Here is a 19150-nt window from a genome sequence, read left to right as displayed (position 1 = left end):
GCAAGAGCAGAAACCTGCGAGGGAGGACTCCAGTGGCCCGTGGGTTGCCAGCTCTCTTGTGGGAACCCGAAAACAAAAGTGCCTCCCCCAGCCTTGGGGAGCGGGTGGCCAGTGCTTGAGATTGGTCACCTGATTACAGGGGCTTCCCCCAGGGGGAACTCCGATGCAGTTTGGGTTTAAAAAAAGAAAAGAAAAGAGGAGGAAATTCCCCAGTGTCAGCGTTTATAAGAGGGCGGCGGGTGAAACATCTCCCAAGTTGTTTTCTCACCTCCTGTGATTCAGGCGTTGACTCGTTTTCTCTGCTGCCCTGCTTCTGCGCTGCAGGTACTGTCTGATGAGCGTGAAAGGTTGTTTCACTGACTTCCACATCGACTTTGGAGGCACTTCCGTTTGGTACCATGTTTTCCGGGGTGGGAAGGTGAGTCCAGTTGAACCCCTTCACCTCTGTGTACATCTCCGGCTGTCTGCACGGCAGGGCTCGCTCCTCACCTTTCCCCTGTCTTCCGCTCCCTCCTCCAGCCAGTCCCTGCTCTGTGAGTACTTTCAGAGCCTCTTGGTCCCCCTGGGGCCACCTCCTTACTCTTGTCTTCTTCTGGCAGGAAAGAGCAAGGTCACCCCACCCCTTTTGTATCACATCCGGTCACCCGTTCACACTTGTTCACCCAGTCTGGTGCTCTCAGCACCTTAGGCCAGATTGGAACTCCAGATTTTGGTTCCCAAGAACCCGCAGCATTCATTCCCCTCAGCTCCAGGGCGGGGATCTTTTAACGTGAAACGCCAGTTGCCAGCATCACCTGCTCCCAAGAACATTTTACATCAGGGACAGACGTCACCCAGAGAACGGCCGTGCGGGACCTGCATGCGTTTAGGGTGCTCCTGCTGTGTTTGCTTCTGTGAGCATCCACGTGGGGACGTAGGCGTCCCTCAGGGATGGAGGCGCTCCCCGAGAATCCGGGTGTGCCGCCCTGCTTGTCTGGGTCTCTTGTCAGGAGAAATTCTGGCTAGGATGTCATCCCGCTTGGTTCCAGATGTTTTCCCTCCCTCTCCCGAGTGAGCATCAACTGGGTTTATTTATTGGGCCGTTTTATCACACACCTTCGGAAATTGCTCTTCTTCTCCTTCCCCCACCTTCCTGACAAGCCTGTGGCTCAGGAGAAAGAATGTTCCACGGGAATCCATTAAGTCTTCCCGCCCTGGTGTTGCGCTTGGAACGGATTCCCTAAAGGCGTGTAAAGGACACCCCTGAAGGGTGGCACAGCCCTCCCTTCACCCCAGAGACCCTTTGGGCCTGGGCCTGGAGGGACCCCTGGGGATGGGTCCCCCCCCCACCTCCCCTCTCCCAGGCAGGTGGGGCTGTCCCCTTGTGCTGTGGCGGAGCCTGGAGGAAACCAGAGCCTTGGCCTGGATCCTCAGCTGACGACCTCCTTTTCCTCCCAAGATCTTTTGGCTGATTCCTCCAACCCTGCACAACTTGGCGCTGTACGAGGAGTGGGTGCTGTCAGGCAAACAGAGTGACATCTTCCTGGGAGACCGTGTGGAACGCTGCCAAAGAATTGAGCTGAAACAGGGCTACACGTTTTTCATCCCTTCCGGTAGGTTCCAACAAGGCTGGCGCTGAGCTCGCGTGTTCCCGCGTCCCTGCGGCTTCAGCCAGGGTTTGTAAGCCAAGCGACCGGGTTTCTCTGGGCCTCCTGGCCATTGGCAGTCTCTGAGAGGAGAGGTTTCGGGCTGCAGGGAAAAACAGCCCCATTTCCCTCTCACATCTTCCCTGTATCTCTCTGCCTGAGGGCCAGAATTCTCTCCTGGGGGAACGCCCAGGGCCCTCCCTCAGGACTTCCTGCAGGGAGGTTTCTGGGTGATAGCATGGCCTGTGGAGGGGGGGAGGGGTCAGGTGTGACCCTGAGGACGCTGAGGCAGGCCCTGGGAAGGGCAGACTGGGTCACTGGGGAAGGACCCAGAGTGGCAGCTTCCTTCCGGAAGAACAAGCTGAGATGTAATCAGTGGCGGCTCTCACCCTTAGACTCCCCCCTCCAAAACCAAAATTAACTCCACAGCTACAGCAGAGGGTAGTAATTAAGAGCATCAGCCCCGGAACCAGACTGGATGGCCTTAGTTCAAATTCCGGCTCTGCTGTTTACAGGCTGTGACTTCACAGAAGTGACTTCTTATCTGTATAATGGGAATAAGATTTTTCCAAGGTGGTTGTGAGGACTGAGTGAGTGAAGGCCTACTTGCCTAACGAATTTTGGAGATGGACTGAGGGCTTTTGGCCAGTTCTAGGCTGTCACTGGTGGATGTGGCAGATGACCTAGGAGTCTGGGAGTACGCTCTTAGGCTGCGTTAATAGAAGAATTTTATCCAGGACGAGGAGGGTGACGATCCCACCACGTAGAGTGAGGGCGTCAGGCCACATGTGGGAGGTTGGGTCCCTCTTGATTATACTTTGGAGGGTAAGTTGACCTGGAGAGAGAGCAGTCTGGGTACCACACCAGATGAGATGAATCTGCAGCAGGAGTGGGGTTGTTTTACCCAGGGAAGTGAAGGTATATGATAATGCAGTCGGCCAATTGAAGGATTGTTTCCTGGATGGAGAGGTAAAGCCAGGTGACATTGGGAGGACTGGTTCTGCTAGGTAGTGAGTTCCCTGTTCCTGAAGGGACAGTTGGGATTTGTCATGTTCTCAGAGACGGGGCAAATGTGGTTCCCAGGGGTTGACTTCATGGACCAACAGGGGGAAGAAAAAAAGTTGAAATCTAATTATAAGATTACCAACTTGTAGTTTTGCTAAAGGTAGACATTAGTTAAAAAAAAACAAGAACCCGGAATCTACTTTTACTAGTATTTCATGAAAGGGAGACTATTCTGACACTAAAAATGTTGAAAGTACATAATTTCAGAATCAAGGACAGCTCTTTAAATTGGATAGTGTTGAGTTTATGAAAATTTACACCTTCTCCATCCATGGACTTGGCCTTCCCCTCTGGCTGCACCTGCCCAGGTGAACTACAGTTAATAGTAATAATGACTGGTATTGCTGAGCAACAAATATTTTATATTTTTATCGTCTCTGCAAGCAGGTAAGAAAAAAACATCTCACCCACAGCCCCCCCCCCCCCTTTTTTTTGAAATAAAGAATGTTCCTGAGGCCCAGAAAAGTGAACAAACTAGCCCAAGGTCACACAGTTAATAAGTGACAGACAGGCCAGGTATGTGTCGTTTCAGAGCCCACCTGGTTCCCTGTTAGCCTGGAAGTCCGCAGGTTTGGGATGTAGTCCCCCTTCTCAGCTATATGACTTTGGGAGAATTATTTGCTCATTTAACGCGCTTTCTTTTTCTTTAATTTATTTTTTATTTTTTTTAATATATTTTATTGATTTTTTACAGAGAGGAAGGGAGAGGGATAGAGAGTTAGAAACATCAATGAGAGAGAAACATTGATCAGCTGCCTCCTGCACACTCCCCACTGGGGATGTGCCCGCAACCAAGGTACATGCCCTTGACCGGAATCGAACCTGGGACCCTTGAGTCCGCAGGCTGATGCTCTATCCACTGAGCCAAACCGGTTAGGGCTAACGCACTTTCTTAAGGGTCCACTTGGCAGTCCAGAAGGTGCTGGGGGGGATGTGAGATTCTCTCTGTCCTGAGCGAATGCCTAGCCGGTTGCAGCCAGGGTGGTGGAGCCTAGTATAAGGATCTCAGAAGGATGCTGGGGTCAGTGACTTGGGCTGGCCTGAAAGTATTTCCCATTCTTGCTCTATAGTAAGAACTACCCAAGACTCAAAATTCATGGTAGCTCTAGATGTTTCTGAGCCTCACATAAGTCTGAGAAACTGTAACAGCAGCTGCTTATTAGCATCAGTTGGCTTGGACCTCTGATAATCCATCTGTAAAATGGGTACAGGGCAGTGCCAGGGAGGCAGTGAAGCAGCCTGGAAGTGAGGCAGAGGGCAGTGGAAACTGGGCAATTGCTGCTCAGCTACAACTAGGTAGGGTCAGGCGGGAATGGGGCCCGGTGGGCCCATCTTCTCATTTATCTTGGGAAGGAAGCACTTGAGATTGTCCTGTAAATTTTCCCCATTTTTGTAACATGTGTGTGGGCGGTCCAACTGAACACTCCCCTGAGTCCCGACGCAACCCATGGCCTGCCAGCTACCAGGTCCCACAGAATTGAGGCCCTTCATGCTTCATCCTGGCAAACACAGACCTGGCTCAGCATGGAGGCAGGTCGATGCAGGGGAAAGAAGCAGGTGTGGGCGTCTGTGAGGTGCCCCTGAGTTCTCTGACCTTGGGTTTTACCCCTGCAGCAGCCACAAAGATAGGCAAATGTGTGTGTCGGCGGGAGCCTTTGGATTCTGAATTCTGAACATCTAACTTGTAGGCGAGACTCCATGTGTCCCTGCTGTCCTCCTGGGCTCCCTCAGGCCCCAGAGAACACCTGTGTCAGTAGGTTTTTGTGGGTCGCCTGCTTTCCTTCCACGAACTGGATCTGTCCCTTGTCGTGTGGCCTGAATAGCCTCTGTTATTGCCTTCATATTGTCGGTGACTCTGGCCTGGGAGCAGGAGACGGATGACTGGGCCGGCCCAGTCATCCGCCAGGGACACCTGCTCTCTCCTGCTTCCTTGGGGTGCAGCCAAAGTGATGCCATAGAGAGCGTGGGTACGGATGGGGCTCAGGAACAATATTATTGGCCCTCACTGATTCTTCTGGAGGTAATCGTTTCAGTAATGAAGCCAACGTGTGGAGGCACTCGGCAGTGACCGTAATCCAGGGGAGGCTGCCTGACCCACCTTTGAGGCCCTGGCTTGGGGAGGGACAAAGAGCAGGTAGAAGCCTTTACCTGCTCTAGTGGGAGAATGACGGGGTGTACAGGTTCCCCACTTCCCTACTTGCAACAGTACCTTTCTTCTTTGCCCTCTTTGCTCACACGTGACAGTAACAGATGTAAGTCAGGTGTGTCTACGATGCCACCTGCCAGGAGAGCAGGGAGAGGTGGGGGCTGCTCAGAGCCATTCACATGGGCACCGGGCTCTCCAGAGCCCTGCAGGGGAGACAGGGCCCCCGTGGACATCGGCCGCAGTTGCTCACATGGAGTGAGTTCTTGCTCACCAAGTTGCCCATACGGAGGTGGTGGCCGAGAGAGGAGCAGTCCGGTGCTCCGCGTCACAGGATAAGTCGGTACTGGGGACAGCGTCTAACTCAAGCCCCCGGACCTGGCCTTTCTGTAGGGCAGTAGGTGGGCACACCAGGCGCATAGGAACGGGGACCAGAAATCTTTGTGCCTGTTCAGGCTTCACCCCACCGCATGCATCCACAGAAACCCTGTCTCCCAGGTCCAGTGGTAGGAAATACTGCTTCAATAATGCCGATGATGGTAACAGCAGCAAAGGTAATAGTATGGCTCCACTTGGTAGAAACATACAAATGTTGATGAGAAAATCAGATGGCACACGGCAGAGGCGGAGAGGCTGAGCAGATGGGGACACTGAGACTTTAAAGGCATCCGCACACAGGGTGTAAGTACAGGGGGAGGGGACAGAGACCCAGGTGGCTCGACAAGGGCACACCAGCAGGCAGGGCTGCTCCCTCTGCCTCCCCAGAGCCAGAGATGCAGGGAGCTAGCAGCACAAGCAGGTGACATAAAAGCCTTCATTCCTGTGTTCTTGGCAGGCAGTCTTTCCCTGCTCTCCCCCCATGACTGCCAGCTCTGTCCCGCTGCCATCAGTGGCCTGTACCACTCTCCTCCTAGGGCACCTTTGCCTGGGCAGCGGGGACTGGCATGTGTTTGCTCAGGGGGAGCCAAGAGGCTGGAACAGCTTCCGCGGCACCTGGCTGGGGATCCTGGCTTGCCCCTTGCCTGTCCCCGGTCCCCTCTGCTCATCCTGTGTCTTTCACCGTGACTCTCTGACTCTGCCTGTCCTCGCTGCCTGAGTGTCTTGTTTCTCTGCATTCCTCTCCCTCTGCATTTGCAGGCCTGTCTCCTGGGACCCGCAGGCCTGCTCTAAGCCTTTGATGCAGTGACAGTGCGGCGGAGCGGTTAAAAAACGGAGGCGCTGTCACTTACCGGCTGTGTCTTCATTCAGCAAGTGACTTAGCTTCTCTCAGCCTTGGTGTCAGCATCCTAAATGGGAGTGGATCGTATGTTACCTCTCCCACAGACCTGAGCGGTCCCTTACGGTAGCCAGCGGCCACACGGAGGTGCGGCGAGCACTTGAAATCTGGCCAGTCCGAGAGTCGCTGACGGAATTTGGGGGCCTGCTTTGTCTCTGGCCTTTATGGACTGAGTGGAAGCTGACTCCCTGGGTTCCAGTCCTGCTAAGTGACTTTTCTTTTCCCTGCCTCAGTCTCCTCATCTGTAAATTGGTGATGAATATAATATATACTCTTTCGGGATTTTGCAAGAATTAAATGAGTTAAGCCCTTAGACCAGTGATGGCGAACCTATGACACGCGTGTCAGAGGTGACACGTGAACTCATTTTTTTGGTTGATTTTTCTTTGTTAAATGGCATTTAAATATATAAAATAAATATCAAAAATATAAGTCTTTGTTTTACTGTGGTTGCAAATATCAAAAAATTTCTCTATGTGACACGGCACCAGAGTTAAGTTAGGGTTTTTCAAAACGCTGACACGCCGAGCTCAAAAGGTTCGCCATCACTGCCTTAGACCGTGCCTGGCCCAGGGAAGCACTCAGTTAGCATTTTCATGTTTAGTGTGCCAGGCTTTGGGCTAGGAGCTCAGGGAGAGACGTGTCAGCAGCTCACGGGCCTTCGAGGGTTTTGATGGCAGAAGGTGGAATCGGGCAGGGAGAAGTGTCTGGGTCCTGCAGCCCTGGCAAGATGTCACTTCTTAGTTGTGGCCCCACCTGAGACTGGCGATCCCTGGGATGTTCAGGAAGAGGCTCAAGGACATCTGAGCAGCCTGAGTGCGGGGTTTCCAGCTCCCTGGCCAGCACGGGAGGGCCTGCGTCTCTGTTGGCTGCAGCCAGGTCCAAATCAGCACAAGGAAGCCTTTGTCACCAAGATCCTCAACAGGTTGGGGGCTGGTCTACAGCTGCCTACCACCCTACCTGAGCTAGCCAGCATCACTGTCTGCAGCGGTCCAGCTGGTGCAGGCCTGAGTCCGGCTTTCTGCATCAGGCAGGCCTGAGCATCCTTCATCTTTACCTGGGTGCTCACTGGCAAAGGTGGGGCTGGTGACTGACCTTCTCTTCCCCTCACCCCCAGGCTGGATCCATGCAGTCTACACCCCTGTAGACTCCCTGGTATTCGGTGGAAACATCCTGCACAGCTTTAACGTGCCCATGCAGCTGCGGATTTATGAGATCGAGGACAGAACACGGGTAAGGCGGCTTCCTTCTCTCTGGGTGGGCGCGCCCAGCCCCTGAGCTCTGCTGAGATCGATGAGGGTGTTGTGTGGACAAGTCATTCTGAAGCCTCCGCAGTTCCTCTTCCCTCCTGCTCCCTGCCTCAATCCGGGCCTTGGTCCTGGTTCTTTGGGGTGGTGGATGCCCACAGGAGCCTCTCCCGGAGCCTGGGAGTTTCTGTTCACCTCCAAGCTGGTGGCAGCCAAAACCCCCTTGCCTAAGAGGAAGTGTCTCTTGAGAAAGCACCGTGACATGTCAGGCAGCCTGCCGCCTCCTCCTCACGTGGAGAAGGGATTGGGGGGAGGAGGGGGAATTTCGTGGTGGTTGTTGCTGTGGTTTGCAGGAGGGCTTGACCTTGGAAAGAAGGTCAGTCTCCTGGGAGCCCCAAATGTGATGTGGAGCCTGAGGAAGCCAGTGTCTGTGATTCCCCCAGATGCTGCCACTGAGATCTGTCTCAGTATCCACTGGGGGTGTCCCTAGCTCCCCTTGATAGTGATGGTGATGGTTTCTCAGATATGGATCCCCCCCCCAACATCCACCCCCCCACCTCCCCCTCGGGACCTGGCGTGTGCTCTCTGCTCCACTCCATGAGTGTCCTCAGAAAAGCAGGTTCCAAGTTCCCCCTACTTGGAACTTGCCGCCCTCTTTCCCATGCTGGAACTTGGCCAAGTGTCCCCAAGCATTTGAGACAGGTCCGAGGGTGGGAAACTGGGGCAAAAAGGGCTCATTCTTCTTCTTCTTTTTTAAATTATAGTGATTCAGCTATTTCTGTTCTTTATCGAGAGAATTCACATTTAAATTTCACCATTTAAAGTGCACAGCTCAGTGGCATTTCGCACATTCATAAGGTTGTGCAGCCATCACCTCTGACTAGTTCCAGGACATTCATCACCCCCAAAAAGAAGCCCAGTCCCCATTAGCAGTTACTCCCTGTTCCCCCTCCCCCAGCCTCTGGCAGTCGCTAATCTGCTTTCTGTCTCTGTGGATTCGCCTGTTCTGGACATTTCGTATAAATGGAGTCATAATGAGGTGGCCTATTGCATCTGGCTTCTCTCACTCGGCGTGATGACTTTAAGCTTCATCTCTGTTGTGTCAGTGCTTTATTCCTTTTCATGGTTGAGTAATACTCCACTGGATGGACGGACCATACATACCATGTCTTCCCGGCTTAGCCACAGAGATGACTTTTTTTGCCCCAAAGATGGGTTGCTATGCTTGGAACCTAAAGAAAAATGTTATAGAGGCAGGAGCTCTGGGCCCAGGATTCACTTCTTTTTCAGTCTTGCTTTCTGGCCTCGATCTGCATGGAATCACATAGATGGGTGGGAGTTTTAGCCACTATATGTGCATTGACCTTTTTAGCAGCCCTGACATTGAGGGACCCCATGCAGAGGTTTCTCAGGGGCCACTTTAGACACCGTAGCGGCCAGGTGCACAAAAAAAGAGAGGACGCATCTTCAGACAGTAGGTTTGCTGCCGGGGAGGCCCAGATCTGCACAGACTGGGTCTCATCTTGTGGACATTCGTGCCTTTCTTCTCTGCTGCCTGCCCAACATCCCTTTCCTGGTCTGGGGGTGGCCAGCCCAGCGCTGGGCTGGAGGTTGTCATTCTGTGGTAAGGGCTCCATTTGGGTGAGAGTGGTCATCTCAGAATCTGGACCACGTGCTGTCTGGGGCTCTGGCCGACTGTTCTTTGACTGGTCCCGAGGAATGGGCCAGCTTGTTTGTGAGCAGACTAGGAAGTGTGGGATAGGAAGGGAAAAATCTAGAACGAGAAGTCGGGCTCATGAGTTTCCAGGCTCAGGTTTCTAAAAGCTTTCAGCCAGTGGATTTGGGCCTCATCATCCCCTGAGGAGCCCAGGTCCCCACCCCACTCAGCAGGAGGTTGGGGGTGGGGGGAAGGTATTGGAGCTGAACACTGAGTACCCGTGGAATATCACACCCACATCCAGATGAGCGTGGCAGGGTCCCCTCCCCCAAGGCCCACTGTCCTTGTCATGTGAGCGGATACTCATCTGGCTTCCCCCCGAGCAGGTTGATGGGCAGCGGGGCTGGTGGGCAAGCTGTTCAACCTGCTTTGATTTCTGGTCCTCGGCGAGGGCTTGTCGACGAGGTCCAATTGTTCATGTCTTAGGAGCTAAGGGAGACAAAAGCTGCTGGGGAGAGAGCACTGGATGCCAGAAAAAGTGCCACGGCTCCTTGTCAGCTCGCTACAGCTTAATTCTTTCCGTCACTGCGAGCTGCTGAAGAAGGATGTGGCCGTTTAAAAATCGCTTTCCAGGAGTCCTAAAACATGGCTTTGCTTGGAAGCCAAAGACTGGGGGCGGGACAGAGGACATGGTCCGTCTCTAAGCCTCATGGTGTGAGTTTGTCTTAGAAAAAGAATTTGGCTTCTGTGGCCCAAGGTGGGAGACCCCGCCCCCCCCCCCCCCCACCCAGACCAGGGGAACCTCATGATTCTCCTAGGTCTGGGAAGCCATGTCTTGCTCTCACAGTTTAAATTTTTCTGCGCCGGGTGATAGGTGACTTTACCTGCTGCCCCAAAGACAAGCACAAACAGGTGTTCTGGGACTGGTGGGTTTCCATTTCCTGCCCCCCTGTCCCCTTTGGAGATTAAATCTTTCCCCTCTCATTCTAAAAATATGCAGAGGGGTGGAAGGACGACAGCAAAGAATGGGCAAGTTGCATGCTTGTTATTTGAAGATAATGTCTCAACAACGATCACTACGTATTTTTAGCTCCAAGTAGGGATGGTCCCAACGATCATTAAACTGCCATCTCTCCTTTATTTACCTTTTTTTTTTTTTTCCTTTTCCCTAATGGTTCTAGTGAAAGCAGCCTTCTCAGGAAAGGTAATGCCCGCATGCCCCATTTCCTCTCAGTCAGTGAATCTATTTGGAAATTGCAAATAATTTACCCTTCCTCTCACCTTTCTCCTACCATTGGATTTTTTCCCCCCCCCATTGCCTTTTTTTTTTTTTTTTTTCCAGGAGAAAAACAAAATTTTTAAGATACTTCCACCCACCCTCATATTTTAGCTTTTCAAATCCTGAGGCCTGGGAGTTCTCGATGCCCCGAAATACCCGTGGTTCTAACCTCCTGCGGTCACTCTGCTGTAAGAGGAAGGGCTCAGGCCAGGTGCCACTCCAATGGGCCTTTGGGACCTCAGACTGGCCCCTGGAGGCCCGCTGACACCTGGATGACCCCGCAGGTAGGGAGCACGCGATGTTCCCTGAACAACCAACCGCCTTGCCTTTTGGTGAACAACTCAATTTGATGAGGCTCCGATTTTTGTCAACAATTAATGTTGAGCAATCGTGTGTTTAATGTTCCCAGGCATGTGGCTGAAACCTTTTGAAGGCGAAGGGTGGAAGGCGACAACCCGTTTGTAAGTCAATTCTTTGCCAATTTTGTTTCCTGCGGTGCTCTCTTGGAAAAAAAAAAAAAAGAAAAAAAAGAAAAAAAAATGAAAAGAGTTTTAATTCCTTCATCAGCATTTGTTTTCACCCAGCTGGTTTCTCTTGGGCTCAGCAACAGTGAGGGGAGACTTACCTTTCTCTGCTGAAATACAGCCAGAAAGTTCCCTCCCCTCTAATCTACAAAGATTCTCGGGTGCCATGGTGCCCATCAATGCAGAATGGCTCGGATGATCTCCCCAAATTTGAAAAGTCAGAAGCAACTTGGGAGGTTTACCGATGGAGTCTAAAATCAGGAGATGTGAGTGAGGGTCTGAGAAGAGGAGGGCCTGTGTGTCCTCCGCTCTAGGTATTGGCGATTTGTTTCCCAATCGGTTGGCCTTTTTTCTGGAGTAGGGGTGGGGCTGAGACGCCCAAACCCTTCTTCCCAGGAGGTCAGGGTCTGCCTCACGTGGAAGGGCCTCTCTCCTTTTTCAACTCCAGAGGGAACTGATCTGGTGACTGAAAAAAGGTCATTAGTCGCATACTATTCCAGCAAGAAAACTGGCCCCTGGGGAAAGTCGCTGGAGCCAAGGAAACCGCTAGATGACGTTCCCAACGCCATGCATCCCCCACCCCCCCAGGAGCTCAAAAGCATGCGGCAGCCAGAATCTCATTCCAAAGCTTACCATCCACCAGAGGCAGGGAGGTCAAATGGACCCAATACACAGATGGGAGAGGCGAGGCCCCAAATATGGGAAAAGGGCCTTGCGTCTGGAAACTGAATCAGCAGGGCCTGGATGAGGAACTGAGAGCTGGGACTCTCAAGAAGGGTGAGGTTGAGACCCTTTCCAGTGGGCACGGTGAGAGAGGCAGGAAAATAGCATTTAAGGGCACGTGGTGGACCTGGTCCTGCTTGTCTTTGTTTTCGTCTCACATGTAGGCTGTTGCCTGTTGATTGTCAGCAGAGAAAATTGGGAGAGTGTATTAACATCCAGCTCCCTGAGTAGAAGAGGTGGAGAGGGGTTCCCGGCCCCTGCACAGGTCCCTTGAGGCAGACGCACCCTTGGTGAGAGGGCAGGCAAGCAGGAGTGAGTGTGGACGTGCAGTGTCTATATACAGCCTTGGGGGGGGGGGGGCGGGGGAAGAGCAGCCAGAGATGGGAGAGGGACCACCCTCCCACTCTGTCAGTCCTCCCTTGCCTGCTCAGGATGCAGTTTCCGGAAGGTTCATCTGTGCTGGGGCCGTCAGTGGTACTGCTTGCTTCCCATCTTTCGCTGCCATCTCACCCATATAGACCCTGCGTGCTACCTGCCACCCATCGGCATTCCCCTGGGGTCCAGGCCTTTTCATAGTTCTGATACACAAAGCTGTCGGCACCTATCCTTCGTCCCCTATAAGAAACAGCCAAGAAGGGATCTCTTGTCTGAACTCCTGCTCCAGACCTGGGGTGTGTCCCTTGGTGTTAGAGTTACGCCAGGAACTTGTGTCCAAGGAAATCGCCTGGGAATGCAGGCTGGGCAGTGCCAGGTGGTGGTGGAGAAGGAGCTGGAGGTGGACCCCTCTTAGGCCCCGCCCCCAGGGGTGGAGAGGCCACACCCCTCCATCCTCATTGGTCCGCCTGGTGAGGCCTTTCCCTCAGCGTGCAGGAGATGCTTGATAGACAGATAGCCTGTCTGCACATGGACTTGGGTAAGGTTCTGGGATTGATTTCTGTTTTTCGGGGAGGGTGGGATAGCAGAATCTGTGCAAGAATTTTTAAGAACGACAGGAGCCCGTTTCTGTTGTAGCTGGAATCAGGCAGTGGCTCGCATTCGTGGGTGCCGGCACCCTCCTCAGCAGGCCAGGGGACAATGCTATTTCTCGAAGCACAAAGCCGACCCCATCCGGTGGCGCGCAGCTCAAGGAACCTTGAAAGGCTCTCGCCTAGGCCTTTTCCTCCCCTCTCATTCGTGCATGCAGCGCCTCCCCCTTGCCCCGCAGCCCCTCCCCATTTTTTCCTCACGCCATTTGTGCTCTTGCTAAGATGATGAAAATAACTCCCGCCCCCAGGAGCCCTCACCCCCTCAATTCTCTCCCTCCTTTTCCCTTTGCCCTCCAGAAACTGACCTCCGCCTTTGGGTCTTTGTTTTCAGGTGCAGCCCAAATTCCGTTACCCCTTCTACTATGAGATGTGCTGGTATGTCTTGGAGAGATACGTGTACTGTGTGACCCAGAGGTCCTACCTCACTCAGGAATACCAGAGAGAATCGATGCTGATTGGTGAGTGGACAGCGGAGTCAACCACCTTGCCCGCTCAGCTGGGGCAGAAAGCATTGTTTTCAGTGGGGCCCTTGAGAGTCTTTGGGTTCCGGGAAATCTCTTGAGCCAGAGTGTCAGGCAGATTCCTAGAGACACCTTAGCTGGGAAGCCATCCTCGTCAGATTGCCACTTGGAATGCAGAGTCCAAGAAAACGAAATCATGACCCCAACCGAGTCACACTGATGGCCTCCAGGTCGCGCTGGTGACTATGCAGATGTGGGAGGGGCCAGTCCTGGGCGTGATTGCGGAAGCAAGATCCTCACGGAGCAAAGCATCCGGTTCTTTTTATTCCTCAGTAGCTACCAATGACCTTCCCCTCCCTGTGCCCTGGGGGTTGGGTTTTTGTCCATGTAAGAGCAGGCCCACCAGACGCAGCCAGTCCCTCAGATCCCAGGCCAGCTTTGAGCCAGCAGCGGGGTGACCAGGACTGGAAACTCAAGCCTGGCAGGGCAGTGGGTGGTTCTCAGCAGCTGCTGTAGCGCCCTGCCCTGCTGCCCTTACTTAAAGGGACCTCCCCCCACCCCACCCCAGAATGCTCAGTCCTTGCCTCCTGACTCACAGACGCCTGCCCCAAAGCTGCGTCTAGCTCTGACAGCCCCACTTCTTTCCCTCTGCCCCTGAGCTGTCACTGCTGCAGTTTTACTGGATGCGGATCCGCTGTGCCTCAATTATTGAATCTTTCTCAACACAAGATAGAAGAATGCAATAGGGCCGCATGATTACTGCTGTTATCTCCAGGATTTTGAGATTCTTTTTTCTCTATCGTTAAACCTCCTTCCTTCCCTTGACTCCCATCCTTAGTGCCTTTAGGGGTTGGTTCCAGGTGGGCATAGGGTTGGGAACATGTTTCTGCCGGGGTTTTATTGGGAAGTGTTCATTTGCCTCCTGAAAATTCAGTTTTGTCGGGGGTGGTGGTGGTCTGTTTTGAGTTACGTTCCTGTCAGATGATACGATATTCAGGTGTGAAAAATGCCGAAACCCTGCAACCCGCTCTTCTGAAGTCGCCAGCCCGGTAGGAGATGGAAATGATTTTGAAATAGCGTGAGAGCTACTGTGATTGTAGTCGTGCCACGCTCCTGCGGGGACCGGAGGCTTGGTTTTGTGGCAGCCCCAGGCCAGGAAATGAGTCCCTTCTCTCTCACTGGGTATTTAGGGTCGGAGAAGAACATTCCAGATTCCGAGAGGCAATCATATATATATATATATATTATTGATTTTAGAAGGGGGGGGAGAGAGAGAAACATCAATGATGAGAGAGAATCATAGATCTGCTGTCTCCTGCATGCCCTCTACTGGGGATCCAGCCCACAACCTGGGCATGTGCCCTTAACTGGGAATCAAACCCTGACCTCCTGGTTCATAGGTCGACGCTCAACCACTGAGCCATGCCAGCTGGACCTGAGAGGCAATCTTGAGTCAGAGTTTGGGTCATCAGTGCCCGCTTTTTTCTTAAATTTTCTTGCCACTGTTTCCCCCACCTCTCTAGTCCCTCGACCAAGGAGAAGGGGGAATGTTAGGGAGACACACCTCATTGATCAAATGCTAGCTGTGTGCCAGGAACCGTGCTCTGCTCTGTGAGGCCTTATTTAATCCTCACAACAGACCTTCGGAGGAAGTTGTCTTTGAGATATATATATATATATATATATATATATATATATATATATACACACACACACATATATATTGATTTCAGAGAGAGGAAGGGAGAGGGAGAGAGAGAATCATCAATGAGCCCAGCCGGTATTGGCTCAGTGGTTGAGCATCAACCTATGAACCAGGAGGTCACGGTTCGATTTCTGCTCAGGGCATATGCCTGCGTTGCGTGCTCAATCCCCAGTGTGGGGCGTGCGGGAGGCAGTCAATCGATGATTCTCATTTTTTTTAAAAATATATTTTATTGATTTTTTACAGAGAGGAAGGGAGAGAGATAGAGAGCGAGAAACATCGATCAGCTGCCTCCTGCACGTCTCCTACTGGGGATGTGCCCGCCACCCAGGTACATGCCTTTGACCGGAATCGAACCGGGGACCTTTCACTCCGCAGGCCGACGCTCTATCCACTGAGCCAAACTGGCTTCAGCTCTCTCATTATTGATGCTTCTATCTTTCTCTACCTCTCCCTTCCTTTCTGAAATCAATGAAGATAAATTTTAAAAAGAAGAAAAAAAGAAACATCAATGATGAGAGAAAATTATCAAAATGCACGCTCCCTCCTGGAGATTGGACCCACCACCCCACCAGGGCTTATTCCCTGACTGGGAATCAGACTGACCGCCTGGTTCATAGGTCAATATTCAACCACTGAGCTACACTGGCTGGGCTGCCTTATATTTTTAAAGAGCATAACGGGGATATAATTCACATACCATACAACTCACCTATTTAATGTGTTCACTTTAGTGGTTTTTCGTTGTGCAGCCATCACCACAGTGAATTTTTAGAACATTCATCACTCCAGAGGGAAACCAGCAGCCGCTAATCTGCTTTCTGTCTCTGGGTTTTTCCGCTGTCTGGACATTCCAATGAGTGGAATCAGACATCATCGTATATGCTCTTTTGTGTTATTTTTCTATGTTGAAAATATAAAATTCCAGGTGTGTTCAGAGAGGTGAAGCATCTTTTGTGGGTACACGTGGCTGGAGGAAGCTGAGCTGGGATTTGAACCTGTGTCTGACTGACCCCAACCTTTCTAGAAGTGAGGGAGGCATAGACCGTTAGAACTATTGAGAGAAGCTCGATCTCCAGTGTAAAGGGGCGCGGGAAGCAAGTGAATGGAGGTCACATGACTTTCAGCAGGGCGTTTAGGGTGCTCATCTCAGTCTTCTTTTGTGATCCCTTCACCCCCACCCCCTGTAGATACCCCAAGAAAGCCCAGTATAGACGGCTTCTCATCTGATTCCTGGCTGGATATGGAGGAGGAGTCTTGTGAGCAGCAGCCCCAGGAGGAGGAGAAGGAGGAGGAGGAGGAAGAAGAGGGTGCAGATAAGGTGCCCAAGCCACCTGCCGATGGCCCTGCCTCACCCACCAGCATCCCCTCTGAGGACCAGGAGCCCCCCGGAAAGAAGCCCAAAGCACCTGCCCTGCGGTTCCTCAAAAGGACTTTGTCTAATGAGTCAGAGGAAAGCGTCAAGTCCACGACGATGCCCATAGATGACCCTAAGACGCCCACCGGCTCTCCCACCGCCGAGGTCCCTGCCAAATGGACCCACCTCACCGAGTTTGAACTGAAGGGCCTGAAGGCTCTGGTGGAGAAACTTGAATCCCTCCCAGAAAACAAGAAGTGTGTCCCCGAGGGCATCGAGGACCCCCAGGCGCTCCTGGAGGGTGTGAAGGTGGGCAGGGAGCTGCGTCTGGGGTTGTACAGCTGAGGGCTTGGGAGGGTCTGTTCAAAGCATAGTTTCTCCAGGGCAGCTCAGCACAGGGTGGCTTGGAGCTGACCTTCCTTGGGACACATCCATGCACAGAGAGGGGCCTCTGGTCCAAGTCAGCTCATCCAGGGAGTCCGAGTGGAGGCCCCCCTGGGGACTCTGGTGGAAGACGGCTTTGTGGTTGACAATGAGTTCTTTCTCGCACTTGTTGGAACTGGAGGATTTGCCAGCAGTAGTCGCTATGGGAGCATCACGAGTGCTGCTGTTGGTTTTGGGGACGGACTCCGCCATCCTGGTCGGGGAGACTTGTGTTCTGGGTTGGCTTCCTCTGGAACATGTATCCGTTTCACATGAGCCGGTTGTACATCCTGGTGAGCCTCAAGGTGGCCAGCTAAAGTGGGCCGCCTGGCCACCCGGGGTCCAGAGTTCTCCACGTAGTAGAGCCTAATTATTGGTCTAACTTTCATTGAGCACCAGCCGTGCTATCCATTGGGGAACAGAAAGCAGAGGGTCGTAGTCACTGCCCTCGGGAAGTTCACTGTTTAGCAGCGAAGCAGGCAGGTGAAGAAACCAGGAGACAGAGAATGAAGTGCCACCGAGCATGCCGTGTGTACCCTGAGCATGGGAGCTGGCCAGGGCTCTGGGATAGTTATGCAGAGGGCATTTGAGCTGGGCTTTGAGGCGGCATAGGAGTCCTCCAGATGGGGAGGGCTGCAAGAGGCAGAGGGCTAGTGAACAGGTGTTTAAGAAAAAGGAAATACACTGGGCCGCCTTGTCCTGTTGTCATCATAATCCTAGCATTTGTGGAAAGCTTACTACTTACCAGGTACCAGTGCTAGGCAAGTGGTAGTTACCCTTATTATCTGCCCTTACAGGATGAGGAAATAGTTTCAGAAACGTTAAGGGACGTGCGTGAGGTGACAGAGCAGGGATGAGGACGCAGGGATGCCTCCAGAACGCCTGTGCGGATATGCTCCAGGAACTCCCTCCTGTCCGCATGGCTAAGGCTTTTCGGAGTGAAGCCTCAGAGGCGTCTGAGCTTCCTTCTCCAATGTCTGGTTCCCAAGAAAATCCAGCTGCCTGCTGGGGTTTGAAACGGAATTTAAGTCTCTTTTTCTGAGGGGCGCCAACTCTGCCCAGGGTTTGTTAATTAGTTCAGTTATTCGTTTAGGAAACATTGTGTGTGAGGCCTTGGGATATAGAAATACTAGAGGCCTGATGCACGAAATTCGTGCACGGCGCTCCGCCCTCGCAGCCGAGGCTTTGTCCAGAAGGTCGTCGGAAGGTCCTCCGGTCTAATTAGCATTTCACGCTTTTATTATTATAGAGTAAGACTGTCCTCCCCTTGGTGCTGTGTGACCAGGGGTCGAGCAGAAGTGAGACCCGGGGCCCACGTCAGGTAGTCTGACAGATTCCACCAGCAGAGGGAGCCAGTATACGAAATCACTAATCCAGGTACATTTCACTTTGATAGAGCAGGTACATCTTCTACAGGGGTTGTGAAATTTAAGTTTTATAACTTTTGGCTTTAAAAATCTTAAACTCTATGGTGAGTATTTCTGTAAAGCAAGTCTTTACTTGCTAATGGTTTTTTTCATTGACTCTTGACTATTTTTAGAGGTTGCTGGCCTCTCTTGAGATTTTTATGAAAATCTACTTATACGCACAAAATTGTGCATGCAATGTCAGGGGGTCTTGGACACCTGAGTCTGTTCTCGGACCTCAGGCTAAGAACCCCTCATCTTGTGGCAGGAGTTTTGTATATTGGGTTCCCCAGAGGAAACCTGAGAATTCTGCCTTGTGGCTACGTTATTCTTCTGAGGCCCTGTAAAGTGAGAATAAGGTATTTTCATCAATAATTCAATCATTAATAGTATTAGGCTCCGAAAACATTGTAATTGTTAAAAACACATTCATTTCAAGAGGAAGTGCTGTGGAGAGCCTTTTTCCTTTAAAAGCACCTTGTGTGTCTGACCTGTTCATGTGCAGTGTTCCTGATTCCTGGTTGGTTAGATTTCTTTCTGGGAGTGGGACTCGGCCCCTCCTCTCTCTCACCTACATCCACCTGATAGACCTCCGAAGGCCTGGATTCAGCCTCCGTGGTGTTTGGCCTGCACGGTAGTAAACATTTTTTTTGTAATTAGTTGCCAGCATTTCGCATACAATGTCCTGGCTACCCTGGCCCATGTTCCTGAGTGGCGGCAAGCAGTGGGGAGTGAGTGGCAGCTGACTTCACACACCGCAGTCCCCACCACTCCCTACTGCCTCCCTGAGTGTGTATTTTCCACTAGGCCGGCACATCTCTTTTTCATATAATCTACTCACTTAGCTCATTTGTTGAACTGGACAGTCTTTAGAGATATTTATGGTCCTGAGCCTTGTCTGAGGAGGCCCTTGTTAGGCTAAGGAGTTTGTAAACTGGGTGGACAGGCCTCCTAGAGCCCCAGGAGCATTGGAGCTTCTGCGAGCATCTCTAATTGCTGTGTGGCCAGGAGCCTGAATGGGTGAAGTGGACCCGTGCTGTCCTCTGAATAGGGGGCTTCCTGTCTGTCTGGCCAGGCCACCAGTCCCTCACGGTCTCTGGCGACCCAGAAAAGATTTTTGAAGCCAAAACGAACCTTCCAAGTGAGAGTGTTGTCACAGAGGGTGAGCAACTTCTTCCTGGCTGCACACTCAGGGCTCCCCGAGTCCTCTCTTCCCAGATGTTGGGGGTTCTTT

General features: G+C 52.2%; 1 protein-coding gene across 10 annotated transcripts in view; it reads left to right on the top strand.

Annotated features, from left to right (window-relative positions):
* The window catches only part of KDM2B (lysine demethylase 2B), an 89708-nt gene that overhangs the window by 24955 nt on the left and 45603 nt on the right, over positions 1-19150 (top strand). For all 10 annotated transcript variants that reach the window (XM_059676407.1, XM_059676405.1, XM_059676406.1 and 7 more), the window contains 5 exons: positions 325-418; positions 1439-1592; positions 7227-7342; positions 12896-13022; positions 15921-16396. In XM_059676407.1, coding sequence (XP_059532390.1) covers positions 325-418; positions 1439-1592; positions 7227-7342; positions 12896-13022; positions 15921-16396 — 967 coding nt within the window. The remainder of the gene's footprint in view (positions 1-324; positions 419-1438; positions 1593-7226; positions 7343-12895; positions 13023-15920; positions 16397-19150) is intronic.

This window comes from Myotis daubentonii, chromosome 19, assembly GCF_963259705.1.
Source record: "Myotis daubentonii chromosome 19, mMyoDau2.1, whole genome shotgun sequence".
NCBI classification, from domain to species: Eukaryota; Metazoa; Chordata; class Mammalia; order Chiroptera; family Vespertilionidae; genus Myotis; species Myotis daubentonii.
The sequence above is the reverse complement of the archived record's forward strand: the minus strand, read 5'-3'. Positions and strand labels throughout refer to the sequence as shown.